Source organism: Amblyomma americanum, chromosome 5, assembly GCF_052857255.1.
Source record: "Amblyomma americanum isolate KBUSLIRL-KWMA chromosome 5, ASM5285725v1, whole genome shotgun sequence".
NCBI classification, from domain to species: Eukaryota; Metazoa; Arthropoda; class Arachnida; order Ixodida; family Ixodidae; genus Amblyomma; species Amblyomma americanum.
Window position 1 is genome coordinate 171,399,647 of NC_135501.1, and position 19,952 is coordinate 171,419,598.

Consider the following 19,952-nt stretch of genomic DNA (forward strand, 5'->3'; position numbering starts at 1 on the left):
GCGGCGCCGTGGCGATGGCGGCGCCGCTACTCTGTGGCTGCGCTGCCACGCTGTCACGTGGTTAGTCACGTTGTGCGGAGCAGCAGCCGGCGGCGCGGCGCCGTTTCTGATTACGTTGTTCGTCACGTGGTTGGTCACGGGACCAAGTTCCACTCGACCAGCTGTAGCTATCGCGTCACTCTAGGTTTAACCAGAGCTAAACCACCGCCAATTTTATTTTACTGTATGAGTGGCCGCAAATCAGGGCAGCGCCGATTGAAAGGTGTGCCATTGACGTTGATATTCGTGAACAGCAACAAAGCATTACTTCCCTGGAAACACAAGCTGCACCATCTTGTTGGTCAAAGCCGGATATAAGGAGTGCAGCTGATGTCATCGTCCGAAGCCTTGAATGGGATCTGACAAAGGATGCCGCTTGTACCAATCACTTTAAACGCGACAGCGTTAAAGGCCCCGTTAAGCAGAAAATCTGGTGTCAGCGTTGTCGGCGTTGTGAGCGATAAATAGGGTGGTGTAGGGTGGCTCAGGCAGCCACCCCCGAAGAAAAAACCCATAGTTGGGTAAGCTAGGTCACGTGACTTTGGGGGGTCTTCACACAACCCCGTCGAAAAATACGACAGAGCCGATCACAAAATACAACAGGAATTTTCGCCGTCCTGTAGTTACAACAGATTTTTCTATAGTATTTCTGTAGTTATTCCGACAAAACTGCCTCGGTCGTAATGACAGGAGACAGCTCAATACTACAGAAAATCCTGTTGGTACTACAAGAATTTCTGTTGTGAACTCCCAAAGTAAAACAAGAAAATTTGTTGTCACAACATAAAGTTTTCTATTGTGTTTTTTCGATAGAGAGCTTACCCACTGGATTGTGAGCAAACTAAACACCCTGGCAGGTGGCAGTTAAATGAATGGTTGGTCGCGAGAGGTTGCTCGGGAAAAGAAACTTGGGTCGCACAAGGCCCACCGCTGGGAGCACCTGCCATCGCAAGGCAGTCGCACATCCCTTAACCGCTGCACCATTGCGCAAGGAGTGGTACGAGGATTCCCAGGGACACATGACAGTAAAGTTGAGAATAACCAATTCCGCATATATGGGCATTAACTCATTGATGCTATCGCGTCATATCCCCAAGGAGGATAATCGTGTCCCAATTTTTTTTCTCCGCGTTACTGACAGACATCCGCGCACCAAAAGACGGTGTTCTCTCATACTTTCTAGTAGACTTTAGTAATTGTTAAGATGGCTTTCTTGACAACAGAAAATAAACGACGGGTGCAAGGGAAGCGACAGTCCCTTAACCAACGTTTCGACCGCATGATTTGTCGCCCAGGCAAAGACATTTACTGCCGGACTCTGGCTTTCCACCCGCTCCACGTTCATTTTGTGTTTCTCATTCCTCTACTCTGTTATTGAGTATTACTTCAAACACAGTCGAGCAATAACAAAGACGTGCCGCCATAAGAAACGTTGCCATCATTGTATCAGCCAGTCGAAAGACAGAGCAAAAAAAATTTCTGTCGTTACAATAGATTTTCTGTAATGTTTTTGTCCACCACTTTGTACGGTAACGTTACAACAGAAACTTTTTTGTAGTAACAACAGAATTTTGTTTAGTTACTACAGAAAAAGAAGATGGCTTCTTGACTCAAAAAGTGAATAAGGGAACGGAAAGCATCAGGGTGCTTGCCAACGTTTCAATAAGAGGACTTGTCGACAAATCCTCGACAAGACTAGTCTTCTCGTCGAAACGTTGGGAAGTATGCTGAGGCTTTCCCCAACATAAACTACGGATAGTTTCTACAGAAAAAACTATGGCACAACTGCAAAATCCTACAAACCGAAGGAAAAATCTGTCGTTATGACAAAACGATAAAACATTTTGTCATTTTCTGTGACTGGTCATGTGCTACTGAAAGTTTCCATAAAGCGAGTCCTATAATTCCATATATTTCTATATAAACTATATGGATTTAGTATGGAATTTATGGAGTCGGTGTGGACATTATGGAAAGCGCGTATAAAAACTTACGGACCCGATAAGACTTCATGCACATTTTATAGAAACTTTATAGAAATTTATAAAAGGTTTGCGGACATCGTAAAGAAAACGTATGGAGGTCCGCATAGTTTTCTATATCATATAAACTCCATATTCCGATAAATCCAAACGAGCGACTCAAATGGAACGTTTCAGCGGGGAATCTCGCACAGCCTGGCGTCATCTCTCTCCCGGCTGCCAACACATATTCATTACGAACTTCTTTGCTTGTTCGAGACATGTAGACCTGACGTCACAACGTTCTTTTGGAACTCACCACGGCGTACTCCAGCACTTCGGGGAAGGTGTACAGGAGCCTGTCGCCGACGTTCTGCACCTCCCGGCTGCTGCCACGCAGGCCCCAGAACTCGAGAATGAAGAGCAGCGACAGAAGGCAGGGCGGCAGTATCCAGCTGAACAGCGGCATCCGCCGCTCGCGGTACGCGTGGATGGTGCGCTTGATGAAGACGGCGCGCGCGCGATCAGCGAGCGACGCCTCCGAGACCGTGGTGGTTGCTACCATCTTCACCAAGGGCGCTGCGCATTTTAATGCGAAAGCATATGATGGCTCAGTTTTGTCCGCAAAATATGTCCACACGATGACGTCACTCCAGATGAATGAATATTTAAAAGTTGAATAGTAATAAGTAATAAAATATTGGCGTTATATGCCGCGATGAAGAATATCGTCACACCATTAACTAGTAAAAGCAGTTAAGAAATTGGTTTGGTTCATGGTTTGGTTTGGTTTATGGGAGTTTAACGTCCCAAAGCGACCCAGGCTGTGAGGGGTGCCGTGGTGAAGTGCTCTGGAATTATCGACCATCTGGGGTTCTTTCACGTGCACTGACAACGCCCAGTACACGGGCCTCTAGAATTTCGCCTCCATCGAAATGCGACCGCCGCGGCCGGAATCGAATCCGCGTCTTTCGGTTCGTCAGCCGAGCGCTATAATCACTGAGCCATTGAGGCGGCCAAATTAAGAAATTAATAGTGTAAATAAGAAAAATGAGTTATTAATTTTGAGAATAAGCAAATGAAAAACGATGAACGGCGGTATAGCGTAGCCTCTGGGATGTGCGCCATAAATTGTTTGGACGTACGCAATTCATTTGCAAAATCAGCCGTTGATTGCGACGCGTGATTTCATTTTTTTGTTATTTTGTAGCTTATAGAAGCGATCCTTTTCTGGGAGAGGGGTCTGTTTGTTATTAAAACGCAGTGCACTGTAGATACTGACCAACGTCCATTTGTCTACGTTGACCCTTTAACGTCGTGAGTCATAATTATGAAGGAAGTGTAAGGAGTATTTCTGTAGACCGTTTAAACGCCCAACTGTTCGTGCTCCGGGGGCGAGCACGGAAGCAATTAAAACACGCCGCTTCTCCTGAAACCTTCGAAATAGTAACTGAGCGTTTGGTGCCTGCTGTGCTGGCAACATCGGTCGACAGGAGGCATTCTGCTTGCGAAGCCACAAAGCGTGGAAAAGGATCCCGGTAATGTGAAAAGTGTTCCAATAACGAAGTAATTACTTATTATCATCCGCGCAAGTGCAGCCAACGGCTACAAAAGAAAGAACGGTTGAGCTTTGGCGGATGATAATGAGTAATTGCATCTTTATTGAAAATCTTCTCCACCTTGCAGTATTCCCCAAAACATTACAACACCGTTTCCAATCTAGCTGGCCAGCCTTGTTAGCTAATACAGCGATTTCCCGGTGAATTGATGTTCCGGTGGTTCAAACCCTGAACCCATTACGATTATTTCTTAAACTACAAAGTTTCTGCGGAAGCTGTGTAGTTTGCCTTTGTATTCGTATGGCTGCGCTTTGGTGGATGCCAAAGTGTAGCGTCTCCTTAATTACAAAAATACTCCACCTTCGGGATTCCTCCATGAAGATTGGACCGAAAAATGCTTTTGGAGCGATAGCTCTATTAGATACAGGAGTCCATCTTAGAGATGTACATAACTTTGACCGTGCCCAACACGACGGTGACCTCCAAATTTGTTCCGGGTCATTTCCAAAAATTTCTCCCAGGCTACCCACGAAATTTGACCTTCGCCGATTTGGACGAAAATCGATGTCCAAACATAATTGAGCGTGCCCGACGCGATGGTAACCTCCAAATTTTGACTGGGCCTTTGCCAAATTTTGACCTTGGCAAATTGGATGCGCTTGCCTCTTTAACCACGGAAGAAGAGCAATCGGGACCATCTGTCTAGCCGTCTCAGTGTTATGGCTCGACCATGGTTGAGCCCTGCCTAATTTTTTTGACACCAGACACTCTCACTTCTCGCCGCCAGGGAGGAAGGAGAGGGGGAAGGAGTGGTCAGTTGGAGCCGCCCACCCTTTGCCTCCATAAAGGTGGCGTCGTCCTGCACCTCCTCCGGTGCCTTGCGCTGTTGGCGGTGCACGTGCTGGTCTTCACCCACGCGGATCAGGACGTCCTCCAGCGAGGTGACCGTCACGCCCACCGACTCGATGCCCAGTTCTTCGGTGCGCTTTTCGATGTCCTGCGTGTCGCAAGGCCGGAAAAAAAGCGAGTACTCAGTTTTGCTCGTATAATTCATTTGATATATCGAGAAGTTAAGTACTGGAGGAGGGAAGCACCGTCAACAGCTCGTAGCCTATAACAAAACAGTAGTAATGAGACCCACTGAATATTCCTTCAGGGGGGGAGGAGAGTGTGAAGGTAGTGGCTCGTTTGAGCTGCCCACAATTTGCCTTCATAAAGGCAGTAATGAGAACCAACAACCACTGGGAACTGGGAACCAACTCAGAAGCTAAAGAAAATGACATTCGGGTCTCATACGCAACTATTGTTGACAATAACAATTGTGGAATAAGAAATGTCAGAAACCACACGCGGGCAGCACACCAGGCAAAACTGGGAACTAATTGTGCTGCGATTTCTTACGTGCCCAAGTCAGTGAAACATCACAGAAGTGCCAACAAGCATGCTACAAGCCGAAGTTGTCATTGCGAAGGACCTCCTGCCAAGTGCGGTTTATCTAATTCTCTGCTACTACTTCGTCTATGTCAGGGAAACTGGGAACTTCCAGCGACGCATGCAAGAGCACCAAAGCGACGTTATGAGCAACCGGGCATCAAATACGACTGCGGAAAATTTGAAGACCACCGGCCACGAAGGATGATTTGGCAATCATGGCAACTTCAGCGGTGGCCTAGTAGTTTGAGCATCCGTGGCCATCTTGGCAACAGAGACAGGCCAATCGCAGCGGTGGCCTAGTAGTTTGAGAATCCGTGGCAATCTTGGCAACAGAGACAGGCCAACCTCAGCGGTGGTGTAGTAGTTTGAGCATCCGTGACAATCTTGGCAACAGACAGGCCAACTGCAGCAGTGGCCTAGTAGTTCGAGCATCCGTGGCAATCTTGGCAACAGAGACAGGCCAACTGCAGCGGTCGCCTAGTAGTTTGAGCATCCGTGGCAATCTTGGCAACAGAGACAGGCCAACCGAAGCGGTGGCCCAGTAGTTTGAGCATCCTTGGCAACTTTGGCAACAAAGACAGGCCAACTGCAGTGGTGGCCTAGTAGTTTGAGCATCTGTGGCAATCTTGGCAACAGAGACAGGCCAACCGAAGCGGTGGCCTAGTGGTTTGAGCATCCGTGGCAATCTTGGCAACAAAGACAGGCCAACTGCAGCGGTGGCCTAGTAGTTTGAGCATCCGTGACAATCTTGGCAACAGAGACAGGCCAACTGCAGCGGTCGCCTAGTAGTTTGAGCATCCGTGGCAATCTCGGCCACAAAGACGGGCCATCTGCAGTGGTGGCCTAGTAGTTTGAGCATCCGTGGCAATCTTGGCAACAGAGACAGGCCAACTGCAGTGGTGTCCTAGTAACTTGAGCATCCCTGGAAATCTTGGCAACAGAGACAGGCCAACCGCAGTGGTGGCCTAGTAGTTTGAGCATCCGTGGCAATCTTGGCAACAGAGACAGGCCAACCGAAGCGGTGGCCCAGTAGTTTGAGCATCCTTGGCAACTTTGGCAACAAAGACAGGCCAACTGCAGTGGTGGCCTAGTAGTTTGAGCATCCGTGGCAATCTTGGCAACAGAGACAGGCCAACCGAAGCGGTGGCCTAGTGGTTTGAGCATCCGTGGCAATCTTGGCAACAAAGACAGGCCAACTGCAGCGGTGGCCTAGTAGTTTGAGCATCCGTGGCAATCTGCAACAAAGACGGGCCAACTGCAGCGGTGGAATAGCAGTTTGAGAATCCGTGGCAATCTTGGAAACAGAGACAGGCCAACCTCAGCGGTGGCCTAGTAGTTTGAGCATCCGTGGCAATATTGGCAACAAAGACGGGCCAACTGCAGCGGTGGCCAAGTGGTTTGAGCATTCGTGGCAATCTTGGCAACAGAGACAGGCCAACCTCAGCGGTGGTGTAGTAGTTTGAGCATCCGTGACAATCTTGGCAACAAAGACAGGCCAACTGCAGCAGTGGCCTAGTAGTTTGAGCATCCGTGGCAAACTTGGCAATAAAGACAGGCCAACTGCAGCAGTGGACTAGTAGTTTGGGCATCCGTGGCAATCTTGGCAACAAAGACGGCCAACTGCAGCGGTGGCCTAGTAGTTCGAGCATCCGTGGCAATCTTGGCAACAGAGACAGGCCAACTGCAGCGGTCGCCTAGTAGTTTGAGCATCTGTGGGAATCTCGGCAACAAAGACGGGCCATCTGCAGTGGTGGCCTAGTAGTTTGAGCATCCGTGGCAATTTTGGCAACAGAGACAGGCCAACTACAGCGGTGTCCTAGTAACTTGACCATCCCTGGAGATCTTGGAAACAGAGACAGGCCAACCGCTGTGGTGGCCTAGTAGTTTGAGCATCCGTGGCAATCTTGGCAACAGAGACAGGCCAACCGAAGCGGTGGCCCAGTAGTTTGAGCATCCTTGGCAATCTTGGCAACAAAGACAGGCCAACTGCAGCGGTGGCCTAGTAGTTTGAGCATCCGTGGCAATCTTGGCAACAAAGACGGCCAACTGCAGCGGTGGCCTAGTAGTTTGAGAATCCGTGGCAATCTTGGCAACAGAGACAGGCCAACCTCAGCGGTGGCCTATTAGGTTCAGCATCCGTGGCAATTTTGGCAACAAAGACGGGCCAACTGCAGCGGTGGCCAAGTGGTTTGAGCATCCGTGGCAATCTTGGCAACAGAGACAGGCCAACCTCCGCGGTGGCCTAGTAGTTCGAGCATCCGTGGCAATCTTGGCAACAAAGACAGGCCAACTGCAGCAGTGGCCTAGTAGTTTGGACATCCGTGGCAATCTTGGCAACAAAGACGGGCCAACTGCAGCGGTGGCCTAGTAGTTTGAGCAGCCCCCATGCCTTTCGCATCACAACTTTCATTTCTTTGACACCCTCCTCCCCTCCATACTTAAAGACGCTAGCTACGTCTCTCAGTCACCCCTGATGGAGCCTTGTCGGCTTCGAAACGTTGGGTTAAATTTAAAGTTTTTGGTTGGAGATGTGCAGTTTATTATAAGGATACGCCCCGCATGCGGTAGAGTAGGGGTGTGGGGTTCGATCCCTTGTGCCGCCGGCTACTCACCGGCGATGCTACGGGTACAAGCTTTCATTTAGCCTGGAGCGTGAAATGGGATGATATGATTAGAAAACGGGTATCTGACCTCATCTTGAGTACACAAAAATTTGGAGAACGCTTAAGCTTCGTCTTTAAGAGTGAGACGCGACAGTGTGTTGCAGCGTTGCCAAGGGGTGCACGGAACGCCATCGCCCGTTCGGCGCGACGCGTGGCCCGTTTGGACAATTTAAGGATAGGACGCCTGTCTCACATATCTCGGTAGACACTTGAATCAGGCCGTAAGAAAAATGAAATGAAAATTGGTTTTAATAAAGGAAATGACGCCTGTCGCAATTCTCGCTGGACACCCGTACCGCGCAGTAAAGGAAGGAAAATCACTTCCCTTACGGTGCGGTTCAGGTGTCCACCGAGATTTTCGCTCACGGTCAACGCCATCGACGACACCGGCTTTTCTGCGATACGAGCTCCTTGACGCTGTCACGTTAAAATATTTTACGCTTGGTGCTTTTTGTCCACGGGTGCTCTTGCGCCATACAAATTGATCATATCACCAGCATCAACACCATTCAGACGGCGTCCGACACAGTGAACAGGAGTTAAGGTGAGGTTCATAATATCTGTGGGAAAAGATTGCGGAGGATCGTGTAGGCAGTACAAATACCCCCCCCCCCCCCTAATTCATTTTTTAAAACAAGTCTTACTGTGATCAACGGTCCCATACGGGACCCGAAACGTCATTTTCAATTGTTTTCAAATATAGATAACAACTAGCTCTTCGCCTTGTTATCTCTATTGAGTGTGTACCTTGAACATGTCTATGATGACCTTGGTCGCGATGATCTGGCCAAGGAGGAAGACCGCCTCGTTCACCGAGTCGCTTTGTACGCGCGCTTTCGAGGCGTACTTGCGCAGCAGCGTCTCGATGGCCTGCACGTTGCAGTTCGGCATCTTGTTGATCTGCATGCGGTAGCCGGTGCTGAAGCGCTGTTTGAGGAACGTCGGCGACCCGCAGCACCTGGAAGCAGCGTTTCCCGCGCCATAAATATAATAGCTCACTTAAGTGACGGCGAGTCACAGAATTCCGGTCATAATTACTTTCGGCGCTTGAAAATCAAAAATAAGGAATACCATTTTCAGTTAATGGGACGCAGAAGACACGTTAAAGCTATTATTAAGACAAGCTAAATAATGCAGTTGCGTCCCGTGATGGCAAATCTGTAATTTTTGCCGAGAACAGGACTTTCAGAAGCCATAAATCCGCTAGAGCTTAGTAGATGCAGCGACTCCCCTCACGGATTCCTGTAACTGACCTGTCACGTGCCACTCTGTTTAGACAGAAATTAACACGCACCGTCTAAATGGGAGGAAGCAGAGTGATGACTGCTACCGCGAATTTTGCCTACTCAGAAGTTGTACAAAGCAAACTCTGAACCGAACCCTCTCAACGACGTTCATTCAACGTGGTGTGAAAAGAGAACAAATGCGGCTGCAATAAACCGAATCCCGAGTGCGGAGCAGTGGGAGAGGATGCTTTCCGGTGAGGATCCGGCGGTCCAGGCAGGACTGGTCCGGAAAGCCTACCTGGCGGCAAGTCTCAGTGGTGCCCTGGACTAGGGGCTCCAACACTGCCACAAGAGCCACTGACGACGTCAAAATATGTGAAGAGTGGCTCGACACAGCGACCCGCCCATATATTTCTATCAATAAAGTTATTACCACCACCACCACCCTGCTATGTTGAACTTCTTTGGCCGGCCGGTCAGGAAGCTTCGACCACGGTCTTGCTATCGAATCAGCCCCTTTCTGCGGACTAAATGTGGTCCCCATTTTTCAAAAATTCACAAGACGATCATATTGTCTCAAATTCTGTAAGGCTCGCAAGTTGCTGAAGTTATACAGTTTGAGAGTGCACAAAAATTGCAGGATTTCCACATTGTGTTATCTCAGCAACTTGCGAGAAGCTTCTGTGATTGGCAAGGACGGGATTTGTAAACCAAAAAGTAGATAAGGCATAATACATATAAAAGAGGCTGTTATTCTATACGTTCAAGACAGTTTGAAAAATCTATCGGGATGATATGAGGTTAGCGTCGTTTCTTCTGCGCCCTAAAAGTTGAGCGGGCTCTGCCGTGCCACAATAGGAAGTCATGAGAAGGTGACAAACTTTAGCTCACTCTAATTCCCAATTCCAAACAGGTCAAGGCTAGTGAATTGTGCCTGCTTAGCAGTATATGAGCTCCCACTGTCAGCAAGAAAGTGTATATAGGCCAAACCAGCCGATGTATTAACACCTAAATTCCATCTCGGATTATAGGTATTCCAATCTGAATGATCAGTGCCGCGATTGCGGGAAAGAAGAAAAAGAAAAGGTGCCGTCCTTTGGTTATTAGCACAGATTTTGTTCCGCCACCGGGAGAAAACAAGAGAAATAGTGGAAGCATATTTCATTCGAAAGAAACAGATCTCTACAATGTGTAAACCAAGCTTCTTTTTGCTCTTTGATAAAGAGGCTTCGGTTCTTGTTAGTTCATGACTATATCTGGGGTTAAACAAAGGGGGAGAGGGGGGGGGGCTCGGCTTTTGGCACAGTGTCCGCATGGCTAATGAAATGTTAAGTTATACGCCTTGAAGGTGCTTCGGGCAAGCGCTCTAGGCACTTCAGTGCCACATGGTTGGTGTATAAGATGTGTTTTCCTCAATAAAAAAATTACGCTGCGAAAAGCGTTTGTGTCGTCTTCTACTTTTATTTTTCGCGTCTGTTTCGCCCTGTACCATCCATAGTTAACTATCGACAACTCGCTCAGCTGTTCATCCTCTGTAGTCTAATAGTTCCCCTTAATGTCCTTTACGAGGTAGAAACCAAGATGCGAAACTGAACTGTTCCACTCAAATTATAAGCTCCTTTAATTTAGGGCTCAGTGAAGCATATTCAATACATAGCAGTCTTTGCTCATTGACGGCGACAATTACAGGATGGGAAAACAAAACTTGGAGGGTACACTTAAGCTCCGCCTTAAGAGTATGACGCGATAGCGTTAATGGGTTAATTCCCATATATGCGTAATTGGTCATTATCTACTTCACATTCACAGATCCGTGGGAATCCTCAAACCACTCCTGGCGCAGTGGTGCAGAGGTTAAGAGATGCGCCACTGACCTGCGATAGCAGCTGCTCCCAGAGGTGGGCCTTGTAGGGTAGCATACCGGGCGCTTCCTAGTTAACCTCCCTGCCTTTCCGTCTTTCTCCCTCTCTCTTGTACTGCCCAGGTTGCTCTCCCCGAGTGACTAATCAATAATTTAACTGCCACCTGCCACGGTGAGCAGTGTGCTTACAATCCGGTGAGCAGGTTGCGATGACGCTGGAAGGCCATGTGACGCAGGTGGCCCACCTGCCTCCTAGGTTGCATCTCTTGGGATATTTCGTGGATTTTTCGCTCACGGCCGACGACGCCGACGGATTTTCTGTGACATGAGCTCCTTAACGCTATCGCGTTAGATGCTCTGCTTCTGAGTGCAGTGTTCCGCCCCCAAGTTACTTTACCTCTACCACATAGGCGTAACCATCCCCCAGTTTGTACCGTATGCCTCCATTGGCCAGGATGGCGATCCGGTCGCCCAGCACGTCCGCTTCGTCCAGGTGTTGGGTGGTGAGGAAGACGCACGTGGTACGGCGCAGCTTGAGCAGCAGCTCCCACAGCTCGTGGCGACCATCGGTGTCCATGCTGGTGGTCGGCTCGTCCAGGATCACCACCTGCACACCCGAAACGCACGGCACCGCACACCAGGCCATATTTTTCTTTGCCCGAGGCTACTATTTAGGCGATAACAAAATATCCTACGGAGGTAATAACAGGGGGCCCGAAGATGGAATAACGGTCATACTACTCGGAGCCGTTTACTTGGAGATTTTCGCATGGCAGCCAAGTCGCTTGCGCGGTACACCACTGGGCTCACATACTCAAGTAGGAGCCTTCGTTCGTCTTTTTTATCTTTTCATTCTTCGTGCTATAAGTAAATAGACACGCCATCTGCGATCGCACTAGAAAAAAAAGACCCCGTAAGAACCCCAATGTGTAGCGAATCTTGCTAAAAACGACTGATTGGTTTGGTTTATGGGGGTTTAACGTCCCAAAGCGGCTCAGGCTATGACGAACGCCGTAGTGAAGGGCGCCGGAAATTTACACCACCTGGGGTTCTTCAGCGTGCACTGGCATCGCACAGTACACGGTCCACTAGAATTTGACCTCCGTCGAAATTCGACCGCCGCGGCCAGGATTGAACCCGCGTCTTTCGGGTCATCAGACGAGCGCCATAACCAGTGAGCCACCGCGGCGGCCTGGAAACGACTGACTGAATGCACTGACGCGTGATAAAAATGACATATAGGCTTACCTAGGCTTACCAGCATCACTTCTAAACCAAAAGGACCACAAAGTATTTCTGCATTTGAATCTTTAAATCCAGTGGATGCCCGTCGGAACGAATGACTATGATTTTTCGCGCTACTGGAGTGAAATGGAATGAATGGCCATTACTGGAACTCCTGCTGAAAGCTACTTGGGGCTCGCTCGCTAGGCTGCAACTGCGCTGTTTCCTGAATGCAGCTTCAAACCAAGTGCCTGGTTTGTGCGAAAATTCCCCCTTTCTCGCTCATGCTGTGGAGAGAGTTGGAAGTCAGTTGGCCGATGTCCCACCTTGGGTGTGCCCACGATAGCAAGGACAGTGCAGAGTCGGCGCTGGAGGCCAGGCGAAAGGTCAACGGCCAGCATCGTGCGGCACTCCGTCAGACTGGCATCGTTCAAGAGAGTCCAGACTTCGTCCCTCGCCTTGTCCCAGCGCACGCCCTTGAGCTGCAAAGGTGCGTCCCCTATGAAGGCGCTTCGAGTCCCATTGCCTCGAAGATTGCCGAAAGCAGCGGTCAACGGTACACCACCCTCTGCGAAAGCCTCAGTCTCGAATACCCAAGACGTAGGATTGCTTACGGACGAAGTTTTAGCCTAAAGGTTGATGTAGCAGCTGCACTGTGCGGTACTGACTGTTGCTGCAAGTACATCATTCTGCGCATTTTCCTCTCCTGCTGTCCAATTCTTAGGGACGCAATCTGAAGTTTGAGTGCGCCAGAAGAAACGAAGGCAGGATACCCAGATCTCTTTGCCTTGACCCTTTATTAATAAAACTACGTTACACTAAATCTGTTATTAATAGAATTTATTTTCTGTTTGGCCTGAAAGTAAACACTTCAGTTTAGGCTGTTTTGCACTGTCGTTTCAAAGGGAAACATCGGGCACAACAAACTAAAGAAGTTAACGGTGTTGGAGAACTTAAAAGATTGTTTCCCCATAATCCTGATCACGTTGGTACAAGCCTTCCAAGTAGCCTAGCTCCCTGCTGTATTGTTCAACGACTTTCGTTAGTATGTTCCCTGGAGTGTACTCCTCTGTACCGCACCATTCTTTTATATTGATCTTTATTACTGCCCGCCTTCACTAAAATGCGTGTGTGTACAGTAAACAACCTTTAACGCAAAAGGATGCCACAAAAGATAATGCACTGCTTTCCGTAGCAGTAATAGTGACACAAACACCGAATTTTACATCCACTTTATTCTGCCAGCTGAACGTATCAGAGTTCCAATGAGGAGAGATTTCGAGACGTTTATTTCGAAGCGCTTAGATTAACTTGATCGCCAATTACGCCAGCACCCGCCTGTCTCACGCATTGCATCACAGAATTAAGCGCAAGCTGACGAAAGTTAAATTAAGGCAACATGCACACGAGCGCCTATATCCCCCCCCCCCCCTCCCCTCTGTTCTAAATATGAAGCTAAATGTGAATTCTAAATATGAATCCACTCCAGCTCGCCCATTTAAGTACCTTCCTACTCGTTCATGCACTGCCATACTGAGATACTATCTTCAGAGTATGCTACAAGTGTGTTTCTCTTCAGGGCTATTGCCGGCATTAGCAAACCAGAGCGAGACTTCCATGGCGCTATTCGTGCTTTATTAAAGCTAACCAAAGGAATGCATGCAGCCGTTTGTACTTTGATCATCCCTCTCTCCCTGCATTGCTTAACCTTGTGCGGTAGCTATACCTAATTTGATACCACGTCGCCCTAAAAGGGAATAAACGTAATTAGAACGGATGCAAGTGCGTACGATGGCGAAAAACATGAGGTGCTCTTCGACGGTGAGGTCCTCAAAGAACACGTTGTACTGGGCGCAATAACCCATGCTGCGCCGGGCGTCACGGGTGCACGTGTCGATGCTGTAGCCGCCAACGAGCACGCGTCCCGAGCTGGCAGGCACGAAACCTGGGTGGAAAGAGGTGTTACGGGCAGCTGAGGCTCACAGCATTAACTGGCATTTGACAAGGTTTGAAAACCTAGATTAAGTCCCTTAAGTGTTGTCTTTTCCTTTTGTTGTAAGACGAAAGACAAGAATGTGTAGGCAACAAAGCGGAGAGAGGCGGTGATTTCCGCGGAATATCGTAGGAGATACGGACCTGGACACGAAAATATATTCGTTAAGATGTAGCTGGATGAATTTTCTCGCATAGGTTGGCAGAGGCTGGTTACTGGAGAAGAGGGGAGAGGGCTAATTGAAGATTACAGACAGACCTTTTGCCTTCATCGGACATAGCCTGATTTATGATGGAGATGCTGATGAGTAAACAACAGTAACTTGGCTTAAATTTTGTATAATACGTGCCCAAAGGTTTTTATAACTAGTTCCCGTTTCGGCTGCAGCGGGAGGTGAAGTTGGTCACCAGTAACCCCCAGGTACAGCTACTTTTGTGAATCCAGCTTCTGCAATCAAAATTTAACAGAGCTGGTCACTAAATCGATGTATGTACAAATTCATGGAAATGCGCTGTTGTTAACCTGCGTGAACACGTTAACTGCTGTCATATAAAGAAATCCACTACTAATTACTCTTGGATTCGAAACATAGCGCTTCTTCCCAAGCGAAGTGCTTTTTCGTTTAGCCAACTCTCAATGTTCCGAACGCATACGTAAAGCTACTGACATGGACATTCAGATGTACAGGAAAAGATCTTAGCAGTATGAACAAGCTAATACGCTTTGTTCAAGGTCAAATTAAAGCTTTTCCTTCTTAATGTCTGGATTTTTTCTTTGTTATTGATCCTATGTATCGCGGCATCTGTGAGTGTTTTATTGTGCATTCTCCTTCATTATATTGTTTGTATTTAAATGTTTCGGTAACTCATATTACATGTATATATTTATTCTCTGCGTCGCTAATTATTGTGTTGTGTATTTCCTATTTTGTTGCTTATTGAAATTTATTGTGATAGGAGGTCCCACCCGTGGTCATGTACCATGGGACTTCTCGCTGTATACGCTTGTAACTTTGCTTGTATTCCTTAATAAACTTCCAACTTTCAATGCAGACAGTGTATCTATCCATAAAGGAACGACGATAATGTAAAGCAAGCAAATGGTTTCAAACGAAACATCACCAACGAATAATGTCTATATTCTTAGCTATAGCAAGGGTAAGCACCTAACCCGAGAATTCAGCAGACAGTGGTCAATCATCAGAAGCCTAGGCCTAAGCACGTACTCTTATACGCCCCTAGATCTTCCTGGAGGCCCCTAGATGCTCCTAGCGGTCTGCCTTCATGGAACGTACGGGGGTTTGGAAGACAACAACAAAAAATATTTCTCCCATAGAATTTTATATTTGACTTGCTAAAGGTTCAACTGGCAACCAGTTCAAATTCGTGGGATCTACCACCCACGTGCCCCAAAACACTGAACACATCCGTGTTCAGTGCTTCTCGTCAGCTCACCTGTGATCATGTTGAGAAGCGTCGTTTTCCCCGCTCCGTTGTGTCCCAAGAGCACCGTGATCTGGTTGTCGAATATGCGCAGACTGACGTCATTCACAGCCACCACGCCATCATAGTCCTGCGGAACGATTCGCGCTTGGCACTCAGAGGTCAACGATTTCAAGCGCCGTTCTACATCACGTGATTATGAAAGTAATTTAGATTTCCTAGCCCATTTACGAAACATTGATTTGGAGTTCCTGCTATAGTCTGACTTTTCTTTTCACACTTGAAAGAAGACAACGCCAACTAGACCATGTAGAACTTATACCGGAATGCAGAGCTTGCAGTCCTTAAGTTTATTTTCATGCTTCACTGAGGAGGCTACTAAAGCGTGTTTCAAACTTAGCGCGCAAGGATAACAAAGTCAGCGTGCTTATTTTACCTCGCTTAGTTTAGGCCCAGAAAACTAGGTCGTCATCATTGCCATTAGCGAAGACAAAAGCGTGTTGATTCAGAGGCAGCAATCATCATGTAAGCATGCCTACTTTGGCAAAACAACTGTCTTTCGTAGTGACAGTGTGCATCTTTCTTGGCTTGCAACGTCTTGCATTACTTGCGATACCTTATGTTTTCCTTCCATCTTTGTCCATGGCCTCTATCCGTGACGACAGTGGAGTGATGTGGTTTTGCGTGCTCATGTCGCACACGTACTCTATTGGAGTATTCTTTTTTCCGTTACATGTGAAAGCGGGAAAATCCATGTTACTATATATTAAAACGCCGACCAATTCCGCCATTTGTATTTGCCATTTACATTTTGCACAAGTCGCTGTCAGTACAAACGTTCCTACGTTCCTGTCACTACCCAAGAATTTTTTTTTTGAAGACTTACACTTCACATTAGTTGCGTTTTTTTTTTCAGATGATGTGCGTTAGACGTTAGAATACATGGACAACCACGTGGTATTCGCCTATTCCACTAAATAATTTGCAGTTGCAATTCTCATGTTGATTCGGCTTCATTTTTATCAACCGAACGACGTCTAACATGTAGTTGATCTTTAGTTCACGTGACGCACGAAACAACCTGCAATATAAGCGCTGTTACATAGTTCTAAATCACTGGAACACTTGAAACAAAATGCTTTAAGCGCCGGAATTGCATCAAACGACGTATCAGCAGTTATACTACAGTTTTTTTTTTTCAAACCTCACGTGACCCGAAATTCAACTACACGTCACAGCCAACCTTCGGTAAATGAAACCAGAAAAGCATCAAGAAGAAATTCAGTTATAAATTATTTAGCGTTTGGAGGCGAATATTACGCGGTGAGCCATGAGTGTCAGCCTTCCTGCCTAAGTAGCCTGATAACTGTACCTTGCTGGCATGAACAAGGTCGATAGTGACGGGTTGATCGCTGGGCTCCTCTTCAAAGTTGAACATTTCATTTGGCCCCCGCGTCGGCGCACGGGAAAACGTCATGCTTGGAACCCAATAGTCGGCCTAATGAGAAATGCAAAACGCGAAAACATTCTGTAAAATATAAACAAACAGGCCTCAGATCTTGTTTTAGTAAGAGCGTTTAGTAATAAAAGTATACAATTTTTTTTTCTTCGCAAATCGCTATTCCAGGAAGATCTCCGCAATGTTTAGACATATCATGTATGCTTGCACAGAAAAATTTAGAGGGACACCTGATTTAGGTTTTGGCAATCAATAGCATCAGAAGCTATTGATGTCTTTACAGGAAGGGACGTCACTTCGGTTCTGGTGACGTCACCTCTCCAGCCAATGGTCGGATTTCATGACCGATGCCACATTTTTTTTTCGATGAAGCTTTTAATACAGTCACATTAATATTCATTAAAGTTAGGACGCTATGTTTACCGCGGATGTTGTCTGACCCGCGCGTACGGCGAAATCTTGTTGGGGGCTCACTTTGAAGGGATAAAGGAAGGACTTGGGTATCCCTGGTCCCATGGAAAGTACATTGTCGAGGTACCAAATGACGACGGCCAAGAAGCAGTCGAACGTGAAGCCGATGAAGACGATCTCAGCCAGCGTCACATTATCCGGTGTGGCGGCACGGTCGTAGAAGTTGGCCCAGTTTGCTCCGTGCTGGACTGTAGTCCGAGAGACGTGTGCGGAGTAAGGTTATATACAAAATATCAAACAAAGAATTTGTTTTTGCGCATATAGGTTACAGTTCTTAAAGTACCCAGGCCTCAATGGATGCCCAAACACCTTGGATAAGTGTTGGTGATGCAATTTTAGTGCTTTAAGATTTTGCAAAGTGAGGGGAATATATATATATATATATATATATATATATATATATATATATATATATATATATATATTAATCGCTTTTTGTGGAAAGGAAACAGCGCAGTGTCTATCTCATATATCGGCGGACACCTGAACCGCACCGTATGGGAAGGGATAAAGGGGAGAGTGAAAGAAGAAAGGAAGAAAGATGTACCGTAGTGGTGGGCTCCGGAGTAATTTCGACCACCTGGGGATCTTTGAGGTGCACTGACATCAAACAGCACACGGGCGCCTTAGCGTTTTTCCTCCATAAAAACGCAGCCGCCGCGGTCAGGTTCGAACCCGGGAACTCCGGATCAGCATCGAACCCGGCAATAGATCTCAAAAGCTCAACTTTGAACAATGAAAATGAAAATTGGTTTTGGGGGAAAGGAAATGGCGCAAGTATCTGTCTCACATATCGGCGGACACCTTAACCGTTCTGTAAGGGAAGGAATAAAGGAGGGAGTGAAAGAAGAAAGGAAGAAAGAGGTGCCGTAGTGGAAGGTTCCGGAATAATTTCGACTACCTGGGGATAAAGAGCAAAGACCCTTGTGCGAGTTGGTGCATTGCAATCATGTCCAAGCGCAAAAAACAGGGACAAAGGAGGACTGGACAACACGAGCGCTTACTTTCAACTAAAGATTTATTCACAAACAAGCACATTAAATACACGCTGCTGCATGACGTAAAACGGACAGCACTGCCGACATCAAGTGGCCGCACACAAAAACATTGTTCTTTTTTTTAGTCAGTGAGACAAATGGTGCGCTGACGCAGGATGGACCCGCTTTTGTAATCAAATCTGCCTCTATTATCTCTCTAACATCCTGACATCTATGCTTGGCCACTATCTTGCATGCGCTGAACAAAGGTTTGCTTGGTTTCTTAATCTTTTCAGCGCAATCATGACAATGTTCAGAAAAATGACCGTCTCTATAATTGCCTACAGGACGAAGGCAGGCATCCCAAGCGTACACCAGCTAATAGTTATGCTCCAGCCAGTTAAGCACCTGGTTGAGAGCATTGCCTTTTGAACACTGGACAGAGGATCTCAAAGGCATCATCGCCGCGGGTGCCTACGACTAATGTAGATGCATAGACCTAATTTGCCGTCACATTCAAGGTTATGCGGTTGTGCTGCAGTCGAACCTCGTTATAACGAACCGGTTTATAACAAAATAATGGATATAACGAAGGCACCACGATTCCCCTTGGAAGCTGGGCGAACAAGGGCTACGGCTAAACTCCAAAAACTCTGCACAGCAAAACATGCTTACTTGCACAAAAGCATTGACGAATAACGATCAATTCTTTCTGTGTGAGCTGGAATAATTTTAAAGCATGAGGACAACCATATACCACGCACGCTTTCAGAAAAACTACCGTTACGTTACCAGTTTGCGCACGATCCTCTTCGGCGCTCTTTAAATCGTGCTTCGAATCCGGTATAGGAGCGACAGAGCCATCGCTCATAAATAACCGAACGGCAGTGCACAGTGACAAGATTCGCGCTTGTATACTCTTCTGGAAGCCTCACCGAATTTCTCGAAGCGCTCCAGCACCCGGAAGCTCCAGTGCAGACTCATGCCCGGAAATATGGCGGTGAGCAGCTTGTCACCGCGGGCAATGTAGTAGTAGCCCTGCCCGCCGGCGTGCTCCAGAAACAGGAACGGCATCACGCAGCTGAAGGTCCAGTACAGCATGGCCCCGGCCACGGCGGAGTGCGCTGCATAATCGTTACGGCAGCACTAATTTCACAAGAGGCCAGCTGTATCGTATCAGTCACGGGTATCCTTTACAGCACACGCGCAGAAGGCATAGGCCAGGAGAATAACTAACATGAGAAGATCGAAGTGACACAATCTCTAGAAACGCTCATGTTGAGTGGAAGTTACACATCACAGAAAAGCGTCATACTGTGATCTCAGCTCAGGAGCACGTGAGTATTGGACGCAAGTCTAGCCGTCGTCTCGAACTGTTGTAGCTTCCGTTTTCATACAAAGATTTCCGTGATGATTTGTAGGACTTGGGAGAACCTGGCAGTTAAACCCTATTCTATTGTACAGTTAACGACATATTAATGTTCTCTTTAGGAAAAGAATTCATTACGGTCGCTTAGCTTCATCAGAGCTCATTACTCGTGCCAACACGTCTCACTATACACCGAGAACAGCAGCTCCGTCCGACAACACTTGTGTAAAGCAATGTTGAGTGTTGTTAAACTATCAGTATCCGCAGTGTATGT

The 19,952-nt window shown here is 47.3% G+C and overlaps 3 protein-coding genes across 3 annotated transcripts in view; all 3 read right to left on the reverse strand.

Moving 5' to 3' along the window:
• The window catches only part of LOC144135291 (phospholipid-transporting ATPase ABCA3-like), a 20,191-nt gene extending 17,807 nt beyond the window's left edge, over positions 1 to 2,384 (reverse strand). The window contains exon 1 of the mRNA XM_077668005.1: positions 2,320 to 2,384. The gene's annotated coding sequence lies outside the window, so the exon portion shown is untranslated. The remainder of the gene's footprint in view (positions 1 to 2,319) is intronic.
• LOC144134336 (phospholipid-transporting ATPase ABCA3-like) lies at positions 2,296 to 16,894 on the reverse strand. The gene is made up of 8 exons (XM_077667273.1): positions 16,775 to 16,894; positions 15,415 to 15,532; positions 13,758 to 13,912; positions 12,294 to 12,449; positions 11,178 to 11,350; positions 8,404 to 8,614; positions 4,334 to 4,556; positions 2,296 to 2,579 (listed from the first exon to the last, which is right to left on the reverse strand). Exons 1-8 carry the CDS (start codon positions 16,877 to 16,879, stop codon positions 2,296 to 2,298), a joined length of 1,425 nt encoding a protein of 474 aa, XP_077523399.1. The 5' UTR covers positions 16,880 to 16,894.
• A 372-nt stretch (positions 16,895 to 17,266) lies between these two features.
• Positions 17,267 to 19,427, reverse strand: LOC144134337 (uncharacterized). Its single transcript, XM_077667274.1, has 2 exons — positions 19,245 to 19,427; positions 17,267 to 17,520 (listed from the first exon to the last, which is right to left on the reverse strand). Exons 1-2 carry the CDS (start codon positions 19,408 to 19,410, stop codon positions 17,267 to 17,269), a joined length of 420 nt encoding a protein of 139 aa, XP_077523400.1. The 5' UTR covers positions 19,411 to 19,427.
• Between the last annotated feature and the right edge of the window lie 525 nt (positions 19,428 to 19,952).

Excerpts from the sequence above, each read along its gene's own strand:
- LOC144134336 (XM_077667273.1), bottom strand. The coding sequence starts at position 16,879 with ATGACGTTTTCCCGTGCGCCGACGCGGGGGCCAAATGAAATGTTCAAC. Across the intron at positions 12,450-13,757 it reads ACCTCATGTTTTTCGCCATC|CTCAAGGGCGTGCGCTGGGA; the intron begins GTACGCACTTGC and ends GCACCTTTGCAG. Across the intron at positions 4,557-8,403 it reads TCATCATAGACATGTTCAAG|GACATCGAAAAGCGCACCGA; the intron begins GTACACACTCAA and ends TGCGACACGCAG.
- LOC144134337 (XM_077667274.1), bottom strand. The coding sequence starts at position 19,410 with ATGCTGTACTGGACCTTCAGCTGCGTGATGCCGTTCCTGTTTCTGGAG. Across the intron at positions 17,521-19,244 it reads GGAGCGCTTCGAGAAATTCG|TCCAGCACGGAGCAAACTGG; the intron begins GTGAGGCTTCCA and ends CTCGGACTACAG.